The sequence below is a fragment of the Schistocerca americana genome, chromosome 6 (assembly GCF_021461395.2).
Source record: "Schistocerca americana isolate TAMUIC-IGC-003095 chromosome 6, iqSchAmer2.1, whole genome shotgun sequence".
Classification (NCBI taxonomy): domain Eukaryota; kingdom Metazoa; phylum Arthropoda; class Insecta; order Orthoptera; family Acrididae; genus Schistocerca; species Schistocerca americana.
Genome location: NC_060124.1, coordinates 76,687,965 through 76,712,833, shown reverse-complemented (window position 1 = coordinate 76,712,833; position 24,869 = coordinate 76,687,965). Strand labels below are relative to the sequence as shown.

The window sequence follows — 24,869 nt, the reverse complement described above, 5'->3', positions numbered from 1 at the left end:
TTTGCTTAATAGTGCACAGTACTATTTGCGATGATTTAACTGGTCAGGGGTACATGAATATATTGTTTTGGTGGAATATAAAAGGTGTCTCAAATCTTTATAGTTAAATTTACACACATGATACAGGGTCCTAAATGGTGCAGTTTGAGACAGGAAACTAATGGTCAAATATGAATAAATATTTTTTAATTTACTCTTTTTTTTTTTTTTTACTACCAGTTTTGGTATGTGTGTTCCAATGGGCATAAAACTCTCAACTTTCATAGTTGCCTGTTGTACAAGGAGACAGACAACTAGGATCCTATCAACCACTTCATCTTCTATTCCTATTGGGGTTATGCCAGCATCCTAATGTAATCTCATGGTAAAAACAATTTGTTGGTCAAGTTTTCATTAATATTAATGTCAAATTGGGATATGGTACCATCATGTCAAAACTGCATCCTCTTGCAAATCTCAACAATTTTAACAGCACACTGTGGATGAGCACCAGGGAATTTACACAATGAACAAGTGGCAGCTAATAAGGTCCTATCAGCTGAGGTTTTAACACAACAGCCTGCAAGTTGACAAAATCAGTGGGGTTGATCTGAGACAAGTGTGCCCTAGGGATTCTCAAAACTTCAAGCAGGGCCATTGTAGTAGGTGAGAACACCATCATGAGGTCTCATCTGTGAACAATACAAACTGCAGGAAGTCTGGCACTACAGTAATGCACTGGATTATTGAGTGACAGAGCTGAGACTGTATTCAATATCATTTGGCTCCATCGCTTGTAAATGTTATTTTTGGTAAGGGTGTAGTTACTGGTTCCTTACAGTTCTCTTTTTTGTTTCAAGATATCTTCATCAACGTGACCCCCCCCCCCCCCTTTTTTTGCAGATCCCTTTCATTTTGTTGTTAGACAAATTATAACTGGAACCTTTATCATTAAAGATATGTCCCCCTTCTACATACTGGAGGCCTGACTTGAAACCCTGAATCATATCCCCATTTCTTCACAAGTTTAATTCTCGCCCATCACGATCAGAAGGACCATCCACAGTTTTACCCCATTATTTGCTTTCCCTTGGTTTCTAACAATATTGTCAATTACTGTGCTAGAACTTCGAGTTAGGAAAACTGACTGTAGTCATAAGACTGTATGTAACAGTCAAATTTTCTAGGTCTTGTCACTAGCGTGTTTTAGGCAACTTACATCAGATTCCTTGAGAAACATGGAGTTTCTTTCACAGGATGAACAAGAACTCCACTGACAAACTTTATGATGTTGTTTAGGAATTCGTCCAGAGTATTTCTGTATAAGAGACCTACGGTCTCTGGCAGCTCAATAAAGAGTAAAAATGTAATTGTGATATATTCAGTTTGTACCTAGAGTCATCATTGTTTCTGTGAAAATACCCTTCACAACAGTGAAGAAGTCTATGATAAGCAATAACTAAAATTTACGATGCATACAACAGTAACGCAAGAGCTTCCAGACTCAAAAGTACTGTGAAGTGGTTGCCACAGGTGCAAGAACAGCTCAGCACGGCGATGTTATGCTGATGTTCTATCGCATTCAGTGAAGCCACACATGATGTGAATATTGGCCAACTCTTCATCAGCAAATCTAACCATAGTACTGATATGTATCACTGTTAATGCACAACTGCTGGACAACAAAACCCTACAAAGAACTGATCAGTACTGAATGCATGAACGGAATCTTAAGGGTTCAAATGGCTCTGAGCACTATGGGACTTAACTTCTGAGGTCATCAGTCCCCTAGAACTTAGAACTACTTAAACCTAACTAACCTAAGGACATCACACACATTCATGCCTGAGGCAGGATTCTAACCTGTGACAGTAGCGGTCACGCGGTTCCAGACTGTAGCGCCTAGAACCGCTCGGCCACACCGGCCAGCTGGAAACTTATGGGCATTGAGGTAAGAAGGGCATTATTCATATCAACAGCAGGTACTATGAGTGAATAGAAACAAGACACACTGCCAGTACGGTTGACACCTTAAGTACTACCCACTATTTTCAGTGCAAAACAGATAAAAAGCTAATTCGGGCAAGAAACAAAATAAAATTCAGTAACTCCCTTATACCAAAATACTCAGAAGGTATCCCTGAAAAACTTCTGAAAGTTCGTCAATATAACTTAATTGGACAGGTAAAAAATCTACTCACCAAGTCACAACAGGAGAAAACACTTACAAAAGATATTGGAATGGGCAAGCATTTGGAGACAGTGGCTCCTTCTTATTGCAGAAGGGTTGAAGGGAAAGGAAGATGGATGAAGGAAAAAACCTCATGTATGGGTTCACTGAATGCGACAGAAGAGCGGCAAGACAACACTATGCTGAGCTGTTCTCGCACTGGTGGCAAGTAAATGGGGAGAGTTATGGAAATGTCCCTCCATCCAGTACGTCTCTGCTGACCAGGTTTCTGGGTAACTTTGCCATGATTCTCCCCATTTCCTGAACCCCGCCAGACCTTTTTCTTCATCCCTTTCCTTTCCCTTCAGCCCTTCTGCCAAAAGACAGACGAAATTGGCTCCAAAATCTTGCACATTTTGACATCTTTTATATACGTTTTGTCCTGCTCCCACAAGGTGAGAATTTTTTTTATCTATCCCATAAAATTATATTCTGAAAGTCTGTCAGTAGAGTTCTTGTTCACCCTATATTTCTACCTCCTTAGAGTCATCAGGCGCATTTAGTATGGTGTTTTGGCAGATATTTTCAATTTTATTTTTGCAATGTGCAGCTGGAGTCAGACCATACAAATACTGCTCATTATGTTTTTCATGGGATGCTCAGTGTTGATAGAAAGCATCAATTTATTTTCCGTTACAATCAAAATTATTTTTGAAGCATAATTTTATGTGCCCATTCACCCTTATCGAAAGGTACTAACTGGTACAGTAAAATGTGAAGAATAGCCAGTCCTCCAGCAGGAAGTGAGCAGCACTGCTTTACCGTGGTAGCAGTCAGTGCGGGCCAGGTTGGTGCTGTCACTGAAGGAGTATTCTGGTTACTCCTTGTGTTTTACTGTCCCTCTTTATATGTCTAGATAAAACAAGTATCACACACTAGAATTATTTGGGGACTGCTCTGTCAAATGCAATGTGAAATTCAAATTTAAAAATAATTTTGTTTGTAATGGGAAACAGACAGACACTTTCTGTCAATACTGGACAAAGCATGAGGGATGTGATGAGCAGTATTTGTTTGGGCTGACTCCTGCGCATATTGTCAAAACGAAACTGAAAATATCTGCCAAAACACTGGGGTAAATGTGCCTGATGACTCTCAGGAGGTGCACCCTCTAAATAAGGGTTGAACCAGAACTCCAACAAAATTTGAGTCTTTTTGAGGGATACTTTCTTAGTTTTTGCTACAATGGCTCAGTGCTCTCTGATGGGCTGTTACATGTAATAATGTAATTATGATTTATCTTGTAGTTATGATTTACCCCAATTACCTTTGTTTCTATAAAATACCTTGACAACAGTTAATAAATCTGTAATATGGGATCACTAAATCTTACAACACAGAACACCTCTTCATAGATGCAACAGTGCTGTGACATGGTTGGTGTTGCTGTGGAAACAGCCCAGTGTCATTGTGCTGCTCTTTCACTGTATTCACTGACACCACAAATAGTGTGCATATTGGCCAGCTTTTTGTCAGTGAGCCTATCTGTGCTGTATTTCTTAACAAACATATTACTTACCTTCACCTTTCATAAGTTTTCTTCAGTATGATGTCATTATGTTGTAATCACTTGTTACATTTTGCCACGGTCAAAGCATATATAATGCTAAGTAGATCACAGTAAATGGACACTATAGAGAAATTAGCCCACAAGTTTGTATAATTTACTGCACAGGTTTCTATATTCTTGTGGAATTTTGCATTTTTGGTTTTCCAAAACAGTTACCTAGTTTTGTCTAGAAAAACTGCTGAAAACATGTGAAACACATTTTTATCCTGTGATTTCACTGACCAATTGTCTAATGTAGCTCATCTATACAAGTGTATCCATAGTGTGTGGTTCATATTGAGTGAGTCACTTGTACACTTCCTGGCACCATTAATATTACAAAAATTAAAATAAGTTTTTTTTTCACATCAGTTGAGAAGCAGTTTATTCACTGAGTAACATAGCCTACTAAATGCATTTACTTCAATACGCACCCTCAGTGCGACCACACAGGTAAGAAGAAAGATGATGATGTAACAAGAGTATATTTCAAGGGCTTTATTTAGTATCATTCTAAAGATGCATCTTCTTCTAAAATACCATAAACCAGACAAGGGTTTAAAAAATCCAGACTTTTACTAAAAATCTTTCCTGAGCCTCTACTTTACTTGATTTTATCTGTACATGAAGTAATTACTCTGCACTTTCATAGGGCAGCAATTCACTATTAAAGCAATTGGGAAGGAAAGGAAAGGAAAACAACTGAGACCACATTGTACAGTGCCTATCTCACTGAACAGCCTGTCTGAGTAGTATATGTCCTTTAGTTATCTTCAACCAGTCAAATTTCCGAGTCACTACGAAGTTTGCCTACTTAATTTAGGGCACCTTACAGTTACCTTCAACCACTCCTGTTCTCCTTACGGGTCCATTTCTTACAGAAGGTTATCTGATGTCACATGTTGTCTATGTTATTTACTATGTAAATGATGATATAGTGCTCAAAATTTTATTTACTTTGATGAGATATTCTGTTGTGTGTAAGAAATTTGTGCTATTAATTTTATTTGAAGCACAGGCTCTAGTTACTAGTAAATACATGTGAAAATAAGCATGAACACAAAAGCGGGTTTCACATACCTTTCTCCCACTGGAACTGTTCTGCTGCTTTTCTTTCTCTCTCAGCTCTTCTTTCAAGTGCCTCTCTTCTTGCTTCCTCATCTTCCAGCAACGCTTTCCGGAATAGGTACCTTTGCCAGAATAATATGTGGGACACCTACGATATAGACATTACTTTTATCAGAGGCTGCAGAGTGACATTTTCTATAAGAAACAAATTAATGTAAGAAGAACTGAGAGAATTTAACAAAACTGAATGATTTGCTACAAAAAAATGACAGCACTTACTTAACAAGAATCATACAGAAGTGCCAGAAGGACAATATGCATGACATACCTGTTCTGGAACAAGTTTTGTGTACTGCTGATGCAAATCTGGACTTGCTGCCATCAACTTAGAAAGTCGCTCTGTAGTTAACTGATCTTCAATAATTTCCAACCAAGCTTCATATTGCTGAGTATATTTCTCATCAGGGTCAGTAATAAAAGTGTTGGGGTCAAGAATTATGGAATGCAATTTAGCCTGAAAATTTTACATTGTATATCAGAAGAGAGTGTCAATTACATGTCCTGTATTTGATAAATAAAATGTACACATTATGAAAAAATAATCTATGAATAAAATGACAAGGTATTCTGAAAATTCAGCATTATACAAGCTTCAACAATTTAAATCCATTGTGTGTCTAAATATATTCACATAATACAGTAAAATCGACTTGTAAACATGAATGTGGAAATCAGACTAGTCACAGGAAGAAAAAACAAGTTGAATACACTCATAATCAGCTGTAATTTCAACTGCCTTCATGTTCTTCATAGACATATTCTACCAATATTTTTTCCTGCTCTACTGTGGTTCACCACCTGGTCTCATCACTACACACACACACACACACACACACACACACACACACACAAACGCGCGCGCGCGCGCGCGCGCGCGCGCCTCAACTCAACTACTGATTCAAAAACATAAGTACTATCTCTCCATTCCTCCTTCCAATGAAAACTAGTTTAACGTATGACCAGAAAGGCAAAAGCGGAAAGAAAACTCATCTGCAACAAACACACAGCAATCACCCTAACTTCAAAGACAATATTATCAACAAACAGAACAGAACCTGACTTTACTTTTGTACAATTTAGAAGCTGACTTTATTTTTGTGCAATTTGCTGTCAACCAACACAATGAACACATTTACAAGTACAACATTTTTTTGAGGAGCCGTGTTGTCTTTCTCATAAATGGTTCAATGGGTATTACAAATTCAGTATCTAAAATAACATTTCACAATGAAAAGACATATTACTACAAGAAGTCCCCAAAATAGAGTGCTCCAAGCAGTACTGTATTGTACAATAGAATTCTACCTGGCCTGTTCCATAAGGGAAACTTCCCAAGGTCAGAAACTACATGAAATACTTGCTGTCCATAGTAAGATCAGCTGAACTGAAATTGACAGGAAAATCAACTCTAGAGCTTCTTGGACTCTGTGACTCAGACAAACTTGAAGTGCATCAACTACTCCAGAATCCCTCTTAAACAACTAGTGCGAGTAAGACCAAGACTGAGATAAATTCAGGGGGAGCCAGTCTCCATCAACAGTTTTCAGGAGAGAATACATACAAAAGTGGTTAATTACTTTGCACAGAAAAATAACTTAAAATTCTAAAGGATGTTACAATTTGATTTACAAGCAAATGCAGCACTTGTATTGGTATGGTCATAGCACCATAACAATAAAGATTTCACAACATGCACCCGTTAGCAGCTAAAAGGTAGCCATTTTGACAGGTTTCTTTGTGGGCTACTCACCAACAGATACAGCAGACAACATGGTAAGCAAATGTCTACAACCTCTCAGACTAGCTTTGAATACATAACAAGCTGTATATAAACAAAATGACTGTTAAATGATGGTACTGAATGGAGACTTCTTGTGTTGATCCCACACTCTGAGACTGGGAGACACTCATGATGAGCCAAGGCTGCTGTCAGCATAGTTAGCAGCAATACACTGCAGAACTTACGAATTCAAAGAAAGATTAGTGGAGGTGGATGATCAAATAGGATACAGCAGGGTTATCAGAAGGGTGGCAAAAAATGGAAACCAACTAGATACATCAGGACATGTGTTTTATTACAGAGGAACAGAGCAGGGAGGAAATTTAGATACAAATTTCACTATAAATAAAAGAATTAAAAATATTGCAGATACTGAATAAATCTCAGACAGATTAGCAAGACTTGTGTTAAAAAAGAAACCAAAAAATATTCAATGGAAATAATTCAAACCTACACACCAAAATGCTTACACTTTGATTAAGACATAGAAGAACTCTGCAAAGAGTTGCAGAAGTTGTTTAGTAACACCAAATTTATTCTAGAAAATAATAAATCTGCCAAAAGGAGTCAATGACTTTAGAAGCTTGCACATTTCCATTACTTTCATATGTGTTTTCTCATGCCACTGCTTAGCGAGTAGATTTTGTACCTACAAAATTTATTTTGTAACTTGTAACTGCTTTTTCGCCTTTGCATGCATACCACACACACCTCTAGCTTAACAGATTCAGCATCTTGCTGACTTAAAACAACACAAAATAATGTTCAGTTTGGCAATATTCATATCTGCAAGTGCTTTAGTTCTTTTTTCTCCTTTTTTTCTATGTTGTTTGAATTACTGGAATTTGGAAGGCGATTACAAAATATCAGTCTCTGGCCCCAGTTATTGTTTGGAGAAACTAAATTTATTTCTGAAATACAGTGTCAAATCTGTAGCACAATTTATGAAGTCTTGGAATTCCCCCATTTCCTTCTTGTTGGCACTGATAAATACAGTGATGCTCCTTAATTCCAACTCCAAATGGTGTTGGGCTCTCTGCAAATGGGCTTTACTTGATTTGTTATAACACCACACTTCATCCTCGACGCAAACCAAAAACACTTACTTTATAATTAATAAGTATAGTATTTTATATGCCTGAATATTTCTCATACAGACCAATGATAATGTTATATTTATTATGAAGGCATGTACATCCCACTACAAATGCCAGCCACTTATAAGTAAGGTGCACGTAGATTTTGTGCTCCTGTTTAGCATGCACTTCCTGATCTGTTAGAATAAGGAGGCATGTCGGGAAGTATGGAGGGGAGAGAGGGAAGGGGGGGGGGGGACAATTTCTGTGACATATTTTTATCAGAAGCCAGTGCCTGACTATTTTCTCTTGCTTTTATTGTTACTGGCATCCTTGCAGTTAATTTCTGTTTCTACTCTCATATAGAAGTATGTCAAAATTTTTGACATTTATAATATAGTAATACTGTTATGTGTGTGAGAGAGGTGATTTTGTTGAGTACCCAGTGGTGCCCCACACCATAATGCCAGGAGCTGAACCCTGAAGTGTTATGTCTCAGTCCTGTCATGGAACTGAGCAAAAATGAGGTGTCGAGAGCTTAAGTTATGGTTCATTCCATAGTCGCTCAACGGTTGTGGGATCTCCATAGATACGACCAGTGATTTCTCAAAACGATAACCCACGGTCTCGATAAGCCACAATCCTGCCACTGCCTCATTCCAACAACCACGGTTCAGTTGTTCATTACACACAAAATGTAGATGGCATTACTCCTGTTTATCTTGTGTGATAGTGCTGAAATGTTTACTACTTGCATATCCAAATATGATGTACACTCCTTGCCAATTTTATCTCTGTTGTAGGCCATCTTTGTGGTGTTGCAGTTTTAATAGACAGAAGTCATTTCAAACAATGGAAACTCCAGTTGGAATATCAGCATTATAAGGAAAAGACAGCTTGCTACTCACAGTAAAGATGGTACACTGAGTTGCAGACATGCACGACAAAAAACACTTACACATTAGCTTTTGGCCAAAGTTTTCTCAGAAAAGGAAACACACACACACACACACACACACACACACACACACACACACATTCATTCACACAAGACAGCACACCTCATCCACATGTGACTGCCATCTCTGGCAGCTCAGACTGGAATGCAACATGCAACTGTCATGTAGAATGGAAGCAGCAACCCGGAAGGGGCAAGAAAGGGGAAGGGAAAGCACGGTACGGATAGGGAGAAGAGAAGGGTGCTCTCTGGTGGATTGTTCAGGGATTAGACTGCCAACAGGTGCAGTGTTGGGAGGATGTGGGGGCGGGAAGTTTTGAAGGAGGGAGGGGGAAAAAAGGAGAGGTGTGGGGGAAAGGGGAAGACGGGCAGGTGTGCTGGTAGAGGGTTCCACACAAAGAGGGTGAGGAGACAAGAACAGGGAGGAGGTGATAGACCAGAAGGAGTGGAAAAGGTGGATGGCGTGGCAACAACACGTTACTGTAAGGCAAGGTTGGGATCATTTCAAAAGCAGAGAACGTGTTTTAAGAATAGCTCCCATCTGCGCAGATCAGAAAAGCTGGTGGTGGAGGGAAGGATCCAGATGGCTCGGGTACTGAAGCAGCCACTGAAATTAAGCATGTTATCCCTTCCCCTTCCCATCCCCCTCCCGACTGCTGCTTCCCTTCTACATGATAGCTGCATTCTGGTCTGAGCTGCCAGAGATGCCAGTTGTGTGCGTGACGTATGCTTGCTTGTGTGAATGAATGTGTGTGTGTTCCCTTTTCTGAGGAAGATTTTGACTGAAAGCTACTGTGTAAGTGTCTTTTTGTTGTGCCTGTCTGCAGCTAAACATGTCATCTTTACAGTGAGTAACAATCTATGTTTTCCTTATACTGTAGAAGTTTATTTCAATAATATAAAGATGCTCCATCTTACGGCTATACATACAACCATGAAATATGGGGGAGTGGGTGTTGTCATACAATACTGTTAGTAGTAGTAAGCAATGATCTGTATGTCATTGGCATTTAGCATTTTGGACTCTGAACAGCACTTGCTGCACACTAAACAGTCATTTGCTAAGATCTGGCAAAAACCTCTGGGATGTCTCTCACTTGAATTCTGCATAACAACCTCAGCAAGTCAATATGAACTATAGTTGTTTAAGTGTGTGAAGTTTTGGGTGATCATCAATGTACTTACTATTGAATAAATGCTAGTGAAATACTAAATTGTGTTTTTTTATGAAAATGTTTATTTTGAACTAGAAAATTTGTTGTTGCAATGAAATTCCTGCAGTAATCAAAAAGCAACATTAATGGGTCAGAAAATTAACAGGGAAATATTTTTCCTCTTCTTAAACTTGTGCTAAACCGTCTCTTTTAACAGCTCAGAAAAATTCTAATTTATCTAAATAGAATGCAATTTAATACACTTAAAATATAAAAATTAGAAAAAGTGACAAACACAAATCTCAAAGTAAATATACTTGACAAGTGTGAACTGACCTGAAATTTTGTAAGTGGGACAGGTTCGGCATCAAATATGACAATTGCTTCCTCGTCATCATCCTGTGGACTTGGATTCAGCACATTACTCATCTGGCCCAGGAATGACGAGAAACTACGCTTCACTGTGTTCGCTGTTGATTCTGGTTCATCCAGCTGTAAATGGGAGGAAAAAAATACATGTCATAGCACCTGCAACTCCTTGCTGTTTGATGCTTGATTGGGAATATACAAAATTTGAATTAGCAGTCTTCGTCTTTGCGGGACACATTAAAACAGTGGTGTAGAACAGAATAAAGAATAAACAGCTGTAGAATAGTGTCTGGATGGATTACTGCAGTTGGAATGCTGCCTTGGGACAAGAGAACAGAAAAATGAATGAGGTGGACAAATACAACTGTGTGAAGGTGTATGGCATATGGGAAGAAAAGTAAGATCAGCAGATGCACTGATTAAACAGTTACCACTACAGCCTTCAGCCCGCCACCAAACCACCAACACCAACACCAACACCACCACCAACACCAACAGGTATAACAGAAAATGATGCAATTTGAAAGGAACAGAGAGGAGCCAATGACAAATAGGAGCAGTGAGCCAGCTCTTGTGGCTTTTGTGTGTGTGTGTACTTTGCATTAAGGCCAGACACCTTTATTGTTACCCAGCCTAGCACACAGTTTTAACTTTTAACATATAGCCAATAAGAACATAGTCAACTGAGAGTGTACCAACACAATTCCTGGTCTGAAAGGGTTGAGAGAACTCCCTCATTACTAATGACACTGTTAAAAATATTTTTTAATATTGTTATGACAGTGTTTTGTGTACCCATCTCATGGAGCAAGAAATTCATATAAGAGAGTCTTTGAAGATCTTCACTGGCAAACACAGATGAAGGTGATAATTTTTTAACACCACGCCCACCTGAAATAGATCACATTACTAACATGTGTCCAACTTTGAAGCTGCAAAGTAATTTCATCTTGAGATTAGGCATGCTATCACATAAAAGTAGGGTGTCACAACAAGTAACAGAGGGATACAATGAATGAAACACACACAATCTTATCTTCCCAATTCTCAGAAGATGGGAGAATGATAAGGAAATAAACTTCAGAGGGCAAATTTTACATGCCTTTAAGACCAAATGATCAACTGCCATTTCTGATCTACTTCTTACTTATTGAAAGCATCACATGCTTATATCATCACAACTTCTACCTATTCTCTCTTTACCAAAGCTTCATACTCTGCACAAGACATCATTTTAAGCTGTACTGAAGTGGAGTGTAATTACTACAGCAATCTTGCAGTCATTAATGGCAGCTTATGTCTCCTTCCATAAGCTCCTCAAATGACCTAATCAAACTGAGAACAGACTGTTTCAGTCTTCCTTGGAAGGAAAAATCTATAGTGGAACTGGAAGCCAACCAAATTTTCTACCTAAGGCAGTTACACACAAACCGCTCACCCATAGTTATTAACCCTCTATATTCATCCCTTTTTCTCTTTCCTATCGCAAAATTCTGTTGTTTCCACATGTTAAGGAAAAACTCACGATTTTTCAAAACTATAGCTTGGAAGCTTGCTAACTCTAATTATTGCCACATTTTCATCTTCATTCATTCACTTCTCTCATCTGTTGGGGGAAGTGAGGGCAAAACGAAAGAGAAAGAGAAAGAGAAAGAGAAAGAGAAAGAGAGAGAGAGAGAGAGATTGATTAATTGACGGGGTTTATGGGACTAAATGGTGAGGGCATCACATCAGAGAGAGAGAGAGAGAGAGAGTGGGGGGGGGGGGGGGGGGTGCATTTTTTTTGCTAACTCTGAGGGAGTACTCTACCTGAAAGTTTAGTGACAACTTAATTTTGCTTGTGTGCTTGTTGATTGCTCAACATCTCAACTACATGGTGAGTGGTTTCCTTTAATCCTTATACCATGTGTCTTCTACTCAAAACAATCTAGTGTCAAATGATTAAAATTGGCGCAACAAATTTAAAACTGTAGTAATATGCATGCATTTGGTGTACGTGCAGCAAGCACTGAAAATCAAATCTTTTAAGATAAAGTGAAGATGCCAGAAAAATATTGGAGGTTACAAATCTCTAACAGTCTGCACGCTTGAACAATACACTGGCTGATCAGGATCCATACAAGGTTCTTGGTTTCTTGCACACAATTTTTTACCATTTGAGCAATGTAGGCAAGCCACACAGTTGAAATCAAAGCTACAATCTGATAGTACCTTTTTCCTAGCATTTTCTTCATTACACAAAATGGACTTAAACACAAAAAATAGGAACAGAGGAAAATACTCATGGTCTTTCAATATGAACATGTGCAGTTATTCATAGATCTCAGGAAGGCATATGCTAGAAGTATATGCAACCTGTAAAAGTTTGCAGAATGTCTAAACAAAATGGGAATACAATTTTGTCACAGCCTTTTAAAATTACAAGAGGATTAAAACAAGGGTGCTGTTTGTCTTCTACATTGTTCCAGAAACACTTAGACTTACGGAACAGGAAATATGTGAGAATGTGCATTCAGATAACAGAGACTCAATGTTTGTGTACCTTGCTTTTTGCAGATGATTTGGTAGTGATGGCCAGTGAAAAGGATGATACCTGCTTTATGCTAATAAAATTATTTGAAGAATACAGTAAGTGAGGACAGAATAATTTTTATTTTTTTAAACTGAACATCTGTACAGTGGAGAAAATGTAGGAAAGATAATAACTTAATGGCACGTAACAAATTTAAACTCTCATCAGAAGACAGAACAATCATATGGAAAATACAACAAATAGCCCATGAGAAAGTAGTAATCCAGAAGCTAAATCCTATGCTATGGTCTTTTCAGTTGTAAAGTAAGGAAGATGTTCTTTAGAAGTATTGTAGAGCCAATGATGACTTACAGATAGGAGTGCTGGGAGCTTACTGGAAAAAATTAAAACAAATTGAGAGTTGTAGAAATAGAATATCTCAGAGGATTGTGTAGAACACATCAGTGAGATCATATCAGAAATACAATAATTAGGTAAATAACCCAGACTGATGAAAGCATCACAGATAGAACTTATGTTAAAGTGACACGTTCCGCATCATTACGAAATGTCATATTCATGATCTATGGAACAAGGATTAATGTATGTATGTATGTATGTATGTATGAAGTAAGGCAGCTTATCTGGTATGGAAATACAACTGAACAACAGATGACAGCTGTCCAAAGAATATCTCTATGTACCATCCTCACGAAAGAAGAAGAGGAAGACCAAAGGTTGCCCGGTTAGATGAGGTAAGAGAGACCACAAGAAAAAGAGAAATAGAAGAAGATGAGGAAGCATGGGGAGACAGACATCAGTAGCAACACGAATGTGGGATGCGGTGACAACTGTAGGAACCCCACATGGGTGAGAACATCTATTGCACATACAAAAAAGGTTAAATTCTCAAATGTGAATACTGACGTAGTACTTGCCTTCAACTTATCTTTCAGGGCAGAGGTAGTGCTGGTGACAACATTACTCGCTTCACTTTTGACAGCTGTTGAAAACTCATCCAAGTCTCTTTTAACAAACTCCAGCACTTCTGCAGACTGCATGGAAAAATGAAATCATTATTAAAGGTGCTAAAAGTAGTTAATGCATTAATTTGCACTACATAGTGATTTCCAGTTAATAATACATACAGAAATAAATACATATAAAGACATTGATCCTAAGAAACGAACTGTCATTTAGAACACAAAATAAAATTAAGAGTACGAATATCAACTATGTAAATTGTGCTACCTTACAGCCTTTTACGGCTACTTGATGATTTGTTGCCTATGGGACATATTGGGCTTTTTAAGGTGAAGTGTGGTCACTTGTTTCAAGAGGTGGTGACTTTGGCTGTTAGCACACTGGTGCTATTATCATAAATAGATTTTTCTAACAATGTATCTTTGTACCAACTATCAGACTCACATCCAAGTGCAACTTGAAACTTTTAAGAGTGAATCTCAGTTCACTAATACATATGTTTCCCAATCACACTATCATCATTGTCAGAAACTTTAATCATCCCATAATTAACTGGAGAAAATTAGTTTTGAAAGTGGAGAGTACAACATGACATCCTGTGAAACAACAGTAAATGTCAAGAATGGATGTTCAGAAACCCACATATGATGAAAACACTTTACATTTAATGGACTCATATAGACATGACCCATTTAAGGATGTCCACAGTGAAACAGGTATGAGTCACCATGAGGCAACAATAATTACCAAAATACTAAGGGGAACTAAAACAAGAAGAAAGATTTACATGTTCAGGGATGAGAAGGTAAGGAAAGAGTCCTTCCTTCTCATCCCATCTGGTAAGTATCCCCTGACACAGGATTCTAGGGGACTGTTCCAAACCCTTTCCATTTCCTAAATATCGTCCATTGTTTTTTTCTTCATCTTTCTTCCTGCCTATTCAGCATTCCTCCCAGAAGAAGGAACCACTGACCCTGAAAGCTTGTGAATTCCCTTAACCTTTATATACATGTGCCCTCCTGCCACTGCTTGGTGAGTAGATTTTTTATCTATCCAGTTACATTGCATAAATATTCAGTCAGATCTTGACAAGGTTTCGAAGTGGTGCATAGATTGGCAACTCACTTTAAATCTTAAGAAATGTAAAAATGTTCACTTCACAACGCCAAAAAAGTAGTACTTTACAACTACAATATCAATGAACCACAACTGGAATCAGTCAACCTGCATGTAACAATTTGTAAGGATGTGAAATGGATACAACTAGAATATTTCCAGGAATAGACTGTAAATTACGAGTTGAAAGACATAGGACAATATCAATTTACAATCAGGAAAGGGGACAGGAAGAGGATACAAAGTAGCTCCAAGTAAAACTGAAGTGGATAATTGACTAGAAACTAAGTTGAATTAATTAATGGGCCTGGTAATAAATGTGAATAGCTGTACAACAAAGGAGGACACGAGTTCAATGCATATTGAAATGTACCAGATGGTTCCGCCAGTACCTCCGTCCACACCAAACCAACAAACCCCCAGCAATATCTCTATTTCAACCCATTCCACACCAAGAGTCCCTCCTATACCCATGGTTGCCACATCTGCAGTGATAAGCAATCTCTCTCCAAATGTGCCAGAGGTCTTGGCGAGTCCTTCACGGATAGAAATTGCCCTTTGCAACTTGTCTCCCCTGCCACTACCACCCGCCACACACCCACTAACCGGACACAAAGGAGAGACCCATCTCATGACTCAACATCACCCAGGACTGGAGCAGCTAAATGACATTATCCAACAACATTTCAATGGCATCTCATCGTGTCCTGAAATGACAAATATCCTTCAACACATCTCCTACAGCAGTCTTCTGTCACCCACTCAAATTACATATTATCCTTATCTATCTCTATTCCACCCATATAGCCAACTCCTTGCCCCATGGCTCCCATTCCTATATTAAATCTAGATGCATGACCTTTCAAATATGTGCTGTCACTACCAGCTACTCCAGTCTTGCCACGGGCGTCTTCTACCTCATCAAAGGCAGGGACACCTGTGAAAGGAGCCATGTTCACCTACCAACTTAACTGCAACCACTGGGTGGAATTATATGTAGGAACAACCACTGACGAACTATCTCTGTGCTTGAATGGCGACTGCCAAACTCTGTGACCAAGAGAAAGCTGGACTACCCTGTTGCTGAGTGTGCTCCACTAAAAGGTATGCTTGAGTTTAGCAACTGCTTGAAAGCCTGTGCCATCTGGATTCTTCACACTGACACCAATTTTTCTGAATTGTGCAGACAGGAACTCTCCCTGCAATATAACCTTCATTTTTATAAACCCCCTGACTTCATCCTTTGCTAGGCCTGTCCCCACCAGCCTCCACCCTCTTCCCTTCTCCCACACTAACCTCACAAACATCTTCTGATCCCCAGTTCACCTGCATAGTCATTTCACTTCTCCGGACCTCCTCTCACCATCACCTCCCCCCAGAATCACCCAAGCACAGCCTAACGATACTGCATCGATAGTTGAGACATCGTCAGATGATCCCTGACAGCTTGCAGCACTGTTTCCGTCTTTCAACTGCAAAGTGATATGGCTGCAGGCTACAACAGAAGCCATGTGCAGAGCTGTAACAACACTGAGGTGTTGCCATAGAGGTGTTTACAAAACCTTATGTTACTGGTTGAGGTAGCAGCTCAAGCTGCCATTTCCTGCTCACTGCAGCCATCAGGGATCAACTTATACTGACACAACCATAGCAGCCCACAATCCTGTCCCCACCACATCCCTGCATGCTCCCACAGAAGGCAACACAACAGCGTTTTCCCCCACCCGTACCCTTATATCTCTCCCCCCCCCCCCCCCCCCCCCCAGCATCATCTGCACCCTCACTACCCACTCCACCTGAGACAGGTGTTTACTGCACTCTCTATGTAGTGAATACCAACTTCTCTTATTTCATATTATTTCTTTCATATTAGTCTTACTTCACCCAAGATTTTTCAATGTTACAATTTATAATTAGTTACAGGGGAAATTTTGATGATAAAAACAAATTATGGTTGTCCTTATACATCTAGCCCCTTCGCTGTTCCCATTCCTGCACTACACAGCCCTCTATTCCACTAACACACCCCCAGCCTTTTTACTTCTCTCCTTTTAGCTACTCCCTCCTCCCCTTGCAAGCACTGCACCCTCTGTCCAACCTCCCAACTGCATCTACACTCAGATGCCCTACCCTCACTCCACCTCATCCCTGTATGCTCCCACCCCTACTCTGTTATCCTTCCCTCCCTCCATCCCAGCCTTCTCCTTATCACCATTCAGTTGCTTCTCCCATCATGCACTGCTGCTTGCAGTCACATCTCAGCAGTTGGAGGCTGTGGTCATGTGTGTGTGAGTTAGGTTTTGCATTTGCAATTGCTTTGAATATGCGTGTGTGGGTGTGTGTTTGTATTTTGTCTAGTTCAGATGAAGGCCTTTATGGTTGAAAGCTTACTTTCTGACAGCCTTTTTGTTGTGCTTATCTGTGACTCAGCATATCCACTATAGGCCTATTTTGAATAGCAACTATCCTTTCTTTAATATTGTCATATTCCATCCTGGATTTTCCATTGTTAGATTCAGCTAGTAATAGTGAATATAGTGCTTGAAAATCAAAAGAGGAGGAGTTATACTTAGAAAAGGTCTGGAGACACTGGAAGTTTTCGGCTGAATTACATCATGGTCAGACAGATTTCAAAATCAGGTATCAGATTGTAAGCATACCCAGCAGGAGATATAGACTCTGATCACAATTTAGTAATGATGAAGAGTAGACAAAAATTTATGATAATCGTCCAGAAGAATCAATATGGAACGAAACTGGATACTTAAGTGCTGAGGAATGATGAGATGTGTTGTTGTCCTGTAAGGAGCATGCAGAAATACTGCATAAAGCTGACAACCAAATATTTAGCACAGACCTCTTCAGGGATCTTGCAATTATCATGTATTAACTCCCTAATGATATCTGTGGTTCATAATGAGTGATTTGATGATGAATCCTGCAATTCGTATCCAAAATAATAAAAGTAAAGAACTTTCAAGAAGACGATGTATGTCGGTCTAGGGTTCAGAATAAAGTTATATATTATGGTGTGAAAGTCTGTAATATGTTGCTGGTAGACATCAGGTAGGATACTGAAACTCCCCACATATTCAAAAGCAAAGTTAAAGAATACCCTGTTAGCCACTTCTCCAATAATCTATCAGAATACTGGCACTAAAGGAGGTAAATTTCACTTAACTCCAATGTTTGTAAGCATTTGAGGTTTCCACTGTATCGACAACTGTTGGAGTTCTGTTTAAAATTATATAAATGTATTGTTTGAAGTATTAGATGAAATAGCAGTGAATAGTGTATGAAGAGGTGCATGGCTTTTTTCAAAGTACCTGATTTCTCATAAACATAAGGCAATTCCCATAACCATTAAAGTGAATAGTTTAGTACTAACGTCCAGTTAAAATTACTTGAGAGTTGACACTTCACAAGTTGTAGATGGTTCCCCCCCCATGAACCATGGGCCTTGCCAATTGTGGGGAGGCTTGCGTGCCTTGGAGATACAGATAGCCGTATCGCAGGTGCAACCACATCGGAAGGGTATCTGTTGAGAGGTCAGACAAACGTGTGGTTCCTGAAGAGGAGCACCAGCCTTTCCAGTAGTTGCAGGGGCAACAGTATGAATGATTGACTGATCTGACCTTGTAACAATAACCAAAATGGCCTTGCTGTGCTGGTGCTGCAAACGGCTGAAAGCAAGGGGAAACTACAGCCATAATTTTTCCCGAGGGCATGCAGCTTTACTGTATGGTTAAGCGATGATGGGATCCTCTTGGGAAAAATATTCCGGAGGTGAAATAATTTCCCATTCAGATCTCAGGTGGGGACTACTCAGGAGGACGTTGTTATCAGGAGAAAGAAAACCGGCGTTCTACGGATTTGAGCTTGGAATGTCAGATCTCTTAATTGGGCAGGTAGGTTAGAAAATTTAAAAAGGGAAATGGGTAGGTTAAAGTTATATATAGTGGGAATTGGAGAAGTTTGGTGGCAGCAGGAACAAGACTTCTGGTAAGGTTAATACAGGGTTATAAATACAAAATCAAATAAGAGTAACACAGGAGCAGGTTTAATAATGAATAAAGAAATAGGAACATGGATAAGTTACTACAAACAGCATAGTGAATGCATTATTGTGGCCAAGATAGATACGAAGCCCATGCCTACCCAGTAGTACAAGTTTATATGCCAATTAGCTCTGCAGATGATGAAGAGATTGATGAAATGTATGATGAGATAAAAGAAATTATTCAGATAGTGAAGGGAGGTAAACATTTAATTGTCATGGATGACTGGAATTCTATAGTAGGAAAAGGAAGAGAAGGAAACGTAGTAGGTGAATATGAAACGGGAGTAAAGAATGAAAGAGGAAGCCACCTGGTAGAATTTTGCACAGAGCATAACTTAATCATAGCTAAAACTTGGTTCAAGAATCATGAAAGAAGGTTGTATATGTGGAAGAGGCCTGGAGATACTGGACGATATATAATGGTAAGACAGAGATTTAGGAACCAGGTTTTAAATTGTAAGACATTTCGAGGGGCAGATGTGGACTCCGACAACAATCTATTTGTTATGAACTGTAGATTAAAACTGAAGAAACTGCAAAGGTTTGGGAATTTAAGGATATGGGACCTGGATAAACTGACAGAACCAGAGGTTGTAGAGAGTTTCAGGGAGAGCATTAGGGAACGATTGACAAGAATGGGGGAAAGAAATAGATGAAGAATGGGTACCTTTGAGAGATTGAAACTGTGGTGTCACCGCCAGACACCACACTTGCTAGGTGGTAGCTTAAATCGGCCGCGGTCCATTTAGTACATGTCGGGCCCGCGTGTCGCCACTGTGTGATCGCAGACCTAGCGCCACCACAAGGCAGGTCTCGATATACGATAGAGCACTCGCCCCAGTTGTACGGACGACATTGCTAGCGACAATACGGACGAAGCCTTCCTCTCATTTGCCGAGAGACAGTTAGAATAGCCTTCTGCTAAGTCCATGGCTACGACCTAGCAAGGCGCCAATTGTAACAGTGCATGTATCTTACGAGTCTCATTTGTATAGTCCAGAGAGATGTATCACAAGGAGTAAATAACGTTAAGTATATTCCAAAGCTACGTATTTTCTTGATAGCAGTCATAACGTATCTTGTTCCAGACTTGACGCCAGTCGGCGTGTGTGTACGCGTGCCTTTCTTTCGGCTACTTCAGTGTGGCGTAACAGTCTTGTTACGTCACAACAGATTGGCGACGAGGATGGCATGAGATTGGCGACGAGGATGGGAAGAGATTGGCGACGAGTAAAGAGTTCTGTTGTCCGGATGTCTTCCACGACGTCCTCCGCCACCATCCAAGCGTTGTCTGCTATCTTTTGCACTGAAGGTCTTCCGCAGACTATTGTTTTCGACAATGGCCCACAATTCCTGTCCGCAGAATTTCAGTCATTCTGCCAGGCCAATGGTATTCAACATCTGACATCCACGCCGTTTTCGCCTCAGTCAAACGGTGCCGCTGAACGATTGGTCCGGACTTTCAAGTCACAGATGTTGAAATTGAAAGAGTCGCATTCTCGGGAGGACGCTTTGTTGCTCTTTTTGTCCTCGTATCGCTCTCAGCCCCGAGATGGTCGCTCGCCGGCTGAGTTGCTCCACGGTCGTCCTCATCGAACTTTGATGTCTTTGCTGCATCCGCCGCATCAGGTTCCTGTGCAGCGGCGGACTCCTGCTTTTGCTCCAGGCGACGTTGTATTTTATCGCAACTATCGAGGTTCACGGCGTTGGCTCGTAGGGCGCATTCTTCGCTGCCTCGGCCGCGCGATGTATTTGGTTTTGGGGGCCTCTGGTGAGGTGCGTCAGCATCTCAATCAGCTGCGCCTCTGTCGTCGCACGGGTTCTGCCGCTCCCCGTCTGCTTTCAGCGACGGTGCCGTCCGGTCAGCGCCCTGGGGACCCATCTACTGGCTCGCCTCATCCCCAGGTGTTACCGACGATGCCTTCCATTTTGCCCCATGGCGACGCGCCGCCGCAGCAGCCGCCGCCGCCGCCTGTTCTCCCGCCGGCGCCGCCCGCAGTGGACGCTTCGCTGCAGCCGCCGAGCGCCTCCCTGGGTCACGCACCGCCAATCGCTTCCCGTGACCGGCCGTCCTCCACCATGGAACTCTTGCCCGCTCCAGACCACATGACGTCATCGCGCGTCGGGTACCCCGACGCAATGGAGGTCGACCCTTCGGCCCCTCCTGTCTCATTACGGGCGCATACACCGCATGTTGACGTGCACCCTGGACTAGGTTTTCAGGCGTTTCCTAGATCCCCTCGGACCGAATGGCCGGGTGCGGGTGGCACAGCCTCGCCTGTTGTTAGGCTCCCCACCTCATCGCATACGTCAACATGGGGTCCTCCCCACGGCGGGCGGAAGCCTTATCCCACAACCGTTCGCCGATTTGCGGGGGAGGAATGTGGTGTCACCGCCAGACACCACACTTGCTAGGTGGTAGCTTAAATCGGCCACGGTCCATTTAGTACATGTCGGGCCCACGTGTCGCCACTGTGTGATCGCAGACCTAGCGCCACCACAAGGCAGGTCTCGATATACGATAGAGCACTCGCCCCAGTTGTACGGACGACATTGCTAGCGACAATACGGACGAAGCCTTCCTCTCATTTGCCGAGAGACAGTTAGAATAGCCTTCTGCTAAGTCCATGGCTACGACCTAGCAAGGCGCCAATTGTAACAGTGCATGTATCTTACGAGTCTCATTTGTATAGTCCAGAGAGATGTATCACAAGGAGTAAATAAAGTTAAGTATATTCCAAAGCTACGTATTTTCTTGATAGCAGTCATAACGTATCTTGTTCCAGACTTGACGCCAGTCGGCGTGTGTGTACGCGTGCCTTTCTTTCGGCTACTTCAGTGTGGCGTAACAGTCTTGTTACGTCACAACAGATTGGCGACGAGGATGGCATGAGATTGGCGACGAGGATGGGAAGAGATTGGCGACGAGTAAAGAAACAATGAAGGCAGCACAGGATCAAGTAGGTAAAAAGATGAGGGCTAGTAGAAATCCCTGGGTAACAGAAGAAATATTGAATTGAACTGATGAAAGGAGAAAATATAAAAATGCAGCAAATGAAGCAGGCAAAAAGGAATACAAACGTCTCAAAAATGAGAGTGATAGGAAGTGCAAAATGCTAAGCAGGGATGGCTAGAGGACAAATGTAAGGATGTAGAGGCATATATCACTAGGGGAAAGATAGATACGGCCTACAGAAAAATTAAAGAGACCTTTGAAGAAAAGAGAACCACTTGTATGAATATCAAGAGCTCAGATGGAAACCCAGTTCTAAGCAAAGAATGGAAGCAGAAAGGTGGCAGGAGTATATAGAAGATCTATACAAGGGTGATGTACTTGAGGGCAATATTATGGAAATGGAAGAGAACTTAGATGAAGATGAACTGGGATATATGATACTGCATGAAGAATTTGAAGAGCACTGAAAGACCGAAGTCGAAACAAGGCCCCGGGAGTAGATAACATTCCATTAGAACTACTGATAGCCTTGGGAGAGCCAGCCCTGACAAAACTCTACCATCTGGTGAGCAAGATGTACGAGACAGGCGAAATACCCTCATACTTCAAGAAGAATATAATAATTCCAATCCCAAAGAAAGCAGGTGTTGACAGATGTGAAAATTACCGAACTATCAGTTTAATAAGTCAGAGCTGCAAAATACTAACATGAATTCTTTACCCATGAATGGAAAAACTGGTAGAAGCCGACTTTGGGGAAGATCAGTTTGGATTCCGTAGAAATGTTGGAACATGTGAGGCAACAATGACCCAGATTAAGGAAAGGCAAACCTACATTTCTAGCATTTGTAGACTTGGAGAAAGCTTTTGACAATGTTGACAGGAATACTCTCTTTCAAATTCTGAAGATGGCAGGGGGAAATACAGGGAGCAAAAGGCTATTTACATGAGACAGGGTTGTACCCTATCCCCGATGTTATTCAATGTGTGTCTTGAGCAAGCAGTAAAGGAAACAAAAGAAAAATTTGCAGTTGGAATTAAAATCCACGGAGAAGAAATAAAAGCTTTGAAGTTTGCCAATGACAATGTAATTCTGTCAGAGACAGCAAAGGACCTGGAAGAGCTGTTGAACAGAATGGACAGTGTCTTGAAAGGAGGATATAAGATGAACTTTAACAAAAGCAAAACGAGGATAATGGAATGTAGTCAAATTAAATCGGCTGATGCTGAGGGAATTAGATTCGGAAATGAGACACTTAAAGTAGTAAAGGAGTTTTGCTATTTGGGGAGCAAAATAACTGACGATGGTCGAAGTAGAGAGGATATAAAATGTAGACTGGCAATGGCAAGGAAAGCATTTCTGAAGAAGAGAAATTTGTTAACATCGAGTATAGATTTAAATGTCAGGAAGTCGTTTCTGAACGTATTTGAGTGGACTGTAGCCATGTATGGACATGAAACATGGACGATAAATAGTTTAGACAAAAAGAGAATAGAACCTTTCGAAATGTGGTGCTACAGACGAATGCTGAAGATTAGATGGGTAGACCACTTAACTAATGGGGAGGTATTAAATAGTATTGGGGAAAAGAGAAATTTGTGGCACAACTTGAATAGAAGAAGAAGGGATCGGTTGCTAGGACATGTTCTGTGGCATCAAGGGATCACCAATTTAGTATTGGAAGGCAGCATGGAGGGTAAAAATCATAGAGGGAGACCAAGAGATGAATACACTATGCAGATTCAGAAGGATGTACATTGCAGTGGGTACTAGGAGATGAAGAGGATTACACAGGATGGAGTGGCATGGAGAGCTGCATCAAACCAGTCTCTGGACTGAAAATGTATTAACACGATTCACATTGTCCGTCGCACTTCACATAGTGTAGACCGGGAACTGTCTGCTAGGCATGCCCGATGTGAAATTGACTGGGCACGGGCCATGCTGCCTGAATTGTTGTTGTTCCGCCGGCAGAGGGCGCGGCCGAATTCTCACGTGCCCTCTGGTGGATGGGACTTTACTTGCGGCAACTACTGTCCATGACGCGCCGTGCTGACGTGCGCCTCCCGCGATCTTTCTGGTGGCTACTGCACTCCTCCTCCTTCGGAGAGGGGGGGGGGGGGGGGGTGAAGCCACTGTGATCCACTGTGTCGGAAGGTGGAGTGTCGTGCAGTAGCGATGACCTCCACGTCCACTGGAATGCTGGAGTCGGGGGGGGATCTGCCAACCCTCAAGCTGGAACCTTCGAATACGGTTGGAAGTGACCCACACGAAGAGGCCCCCGTCGTCCCACCACCGGAGCCCAGGACAGAATGGACGATAAGCTGTCTAACTCCGGATCCCATTCCACCTTGGGAGGGGCAAGACCCAGTGGCGGGGACAATGGGGAAGGCATGACCACAGGTGAACCAGCCTCCTGAGAAACCGGGCCTGCGAGGGGGACCGGCTCTCGCCAGGGTATCTCTAACTATGGCGGTGCCAGCCAAGGCTGAGAACCATCGCAGTGTGGCAGAATCACAGTGGGAGGGGCGGTAGCGTCCCCTGAGAAAACAACACAGGTGCCGACAATGGGGAAGCCGGCGCCTGGGGGGGTCAGATGGTGGGTGCCCAAATGTGGACGTAGCTGATTTTGGTGACGACGTACCTCCTGGTCCCCCACCTGCAAGGTATAGAGCCGGCGGCCATTGCAGTGCAGGACCACTGCCGGTATCCAATGTGGATTGCGACCAAACCCACGTGCCCAGACCGACACACCCGGTGGAAAACTGGGTACCCCATTTTGCGAAGACTGGCGAGGACCAGGCTGGAGGAGGTGCAGCAGAGTCCTAGGTTGGCGCCCATGGAGAAGCTCTGCGGGGCTGTGTTCTCCCATCGGTGTGGTCCGGTATGCCGTCAGGAAAAACGTCATCGCCTCCTCCACAGGAAATTCGTGCACATACTTTTTCATCTGCGTCTTAAATGTGCACACCATGCGCACGGCTTCCCCATTCGATTGTGGATGAAAGGGGGGAGAGCAA

At 41.6% G+C, this 24,869-nt stretch overlaps 1 protein-coding gene across 1 annotated transcript in view; it reads right to left on the bottom strand.

Moving 5' to 3' along the window:
- LOC124619233 (BSD domain-containing protein 1-like) overlaps positions 1 to 24,869 on the bottom strand; it is an 84,751-nt gene that overhangs the window by 28,526 nt on the left and 31,356 nt on the right. Inside the window, exons 4-7 of the mRNA XM_047145475.1 lie at positions 13,674 to 13,790; positions 10,191 to 10,346; positions 5,155 to 5,340; positions 4,839 to 4,974 (exon numbers count right to left, since the gene is read on the bottom strand). Coding sequence (XP_047001431.1) covers positions 4,839 to 4,974; positions 5,155 to 5,340; positions 10,191 to 10,346; positions 13,674 to 13,790 — 595 coding nt within the window. The remainder of the gene's footprint in view (positions 1 to 4,838; positions 4,975 to 5,154; positions 5,341 to 10,190; positions 10,347 to 13,673; positions 13,791 to 24,869) is intronic.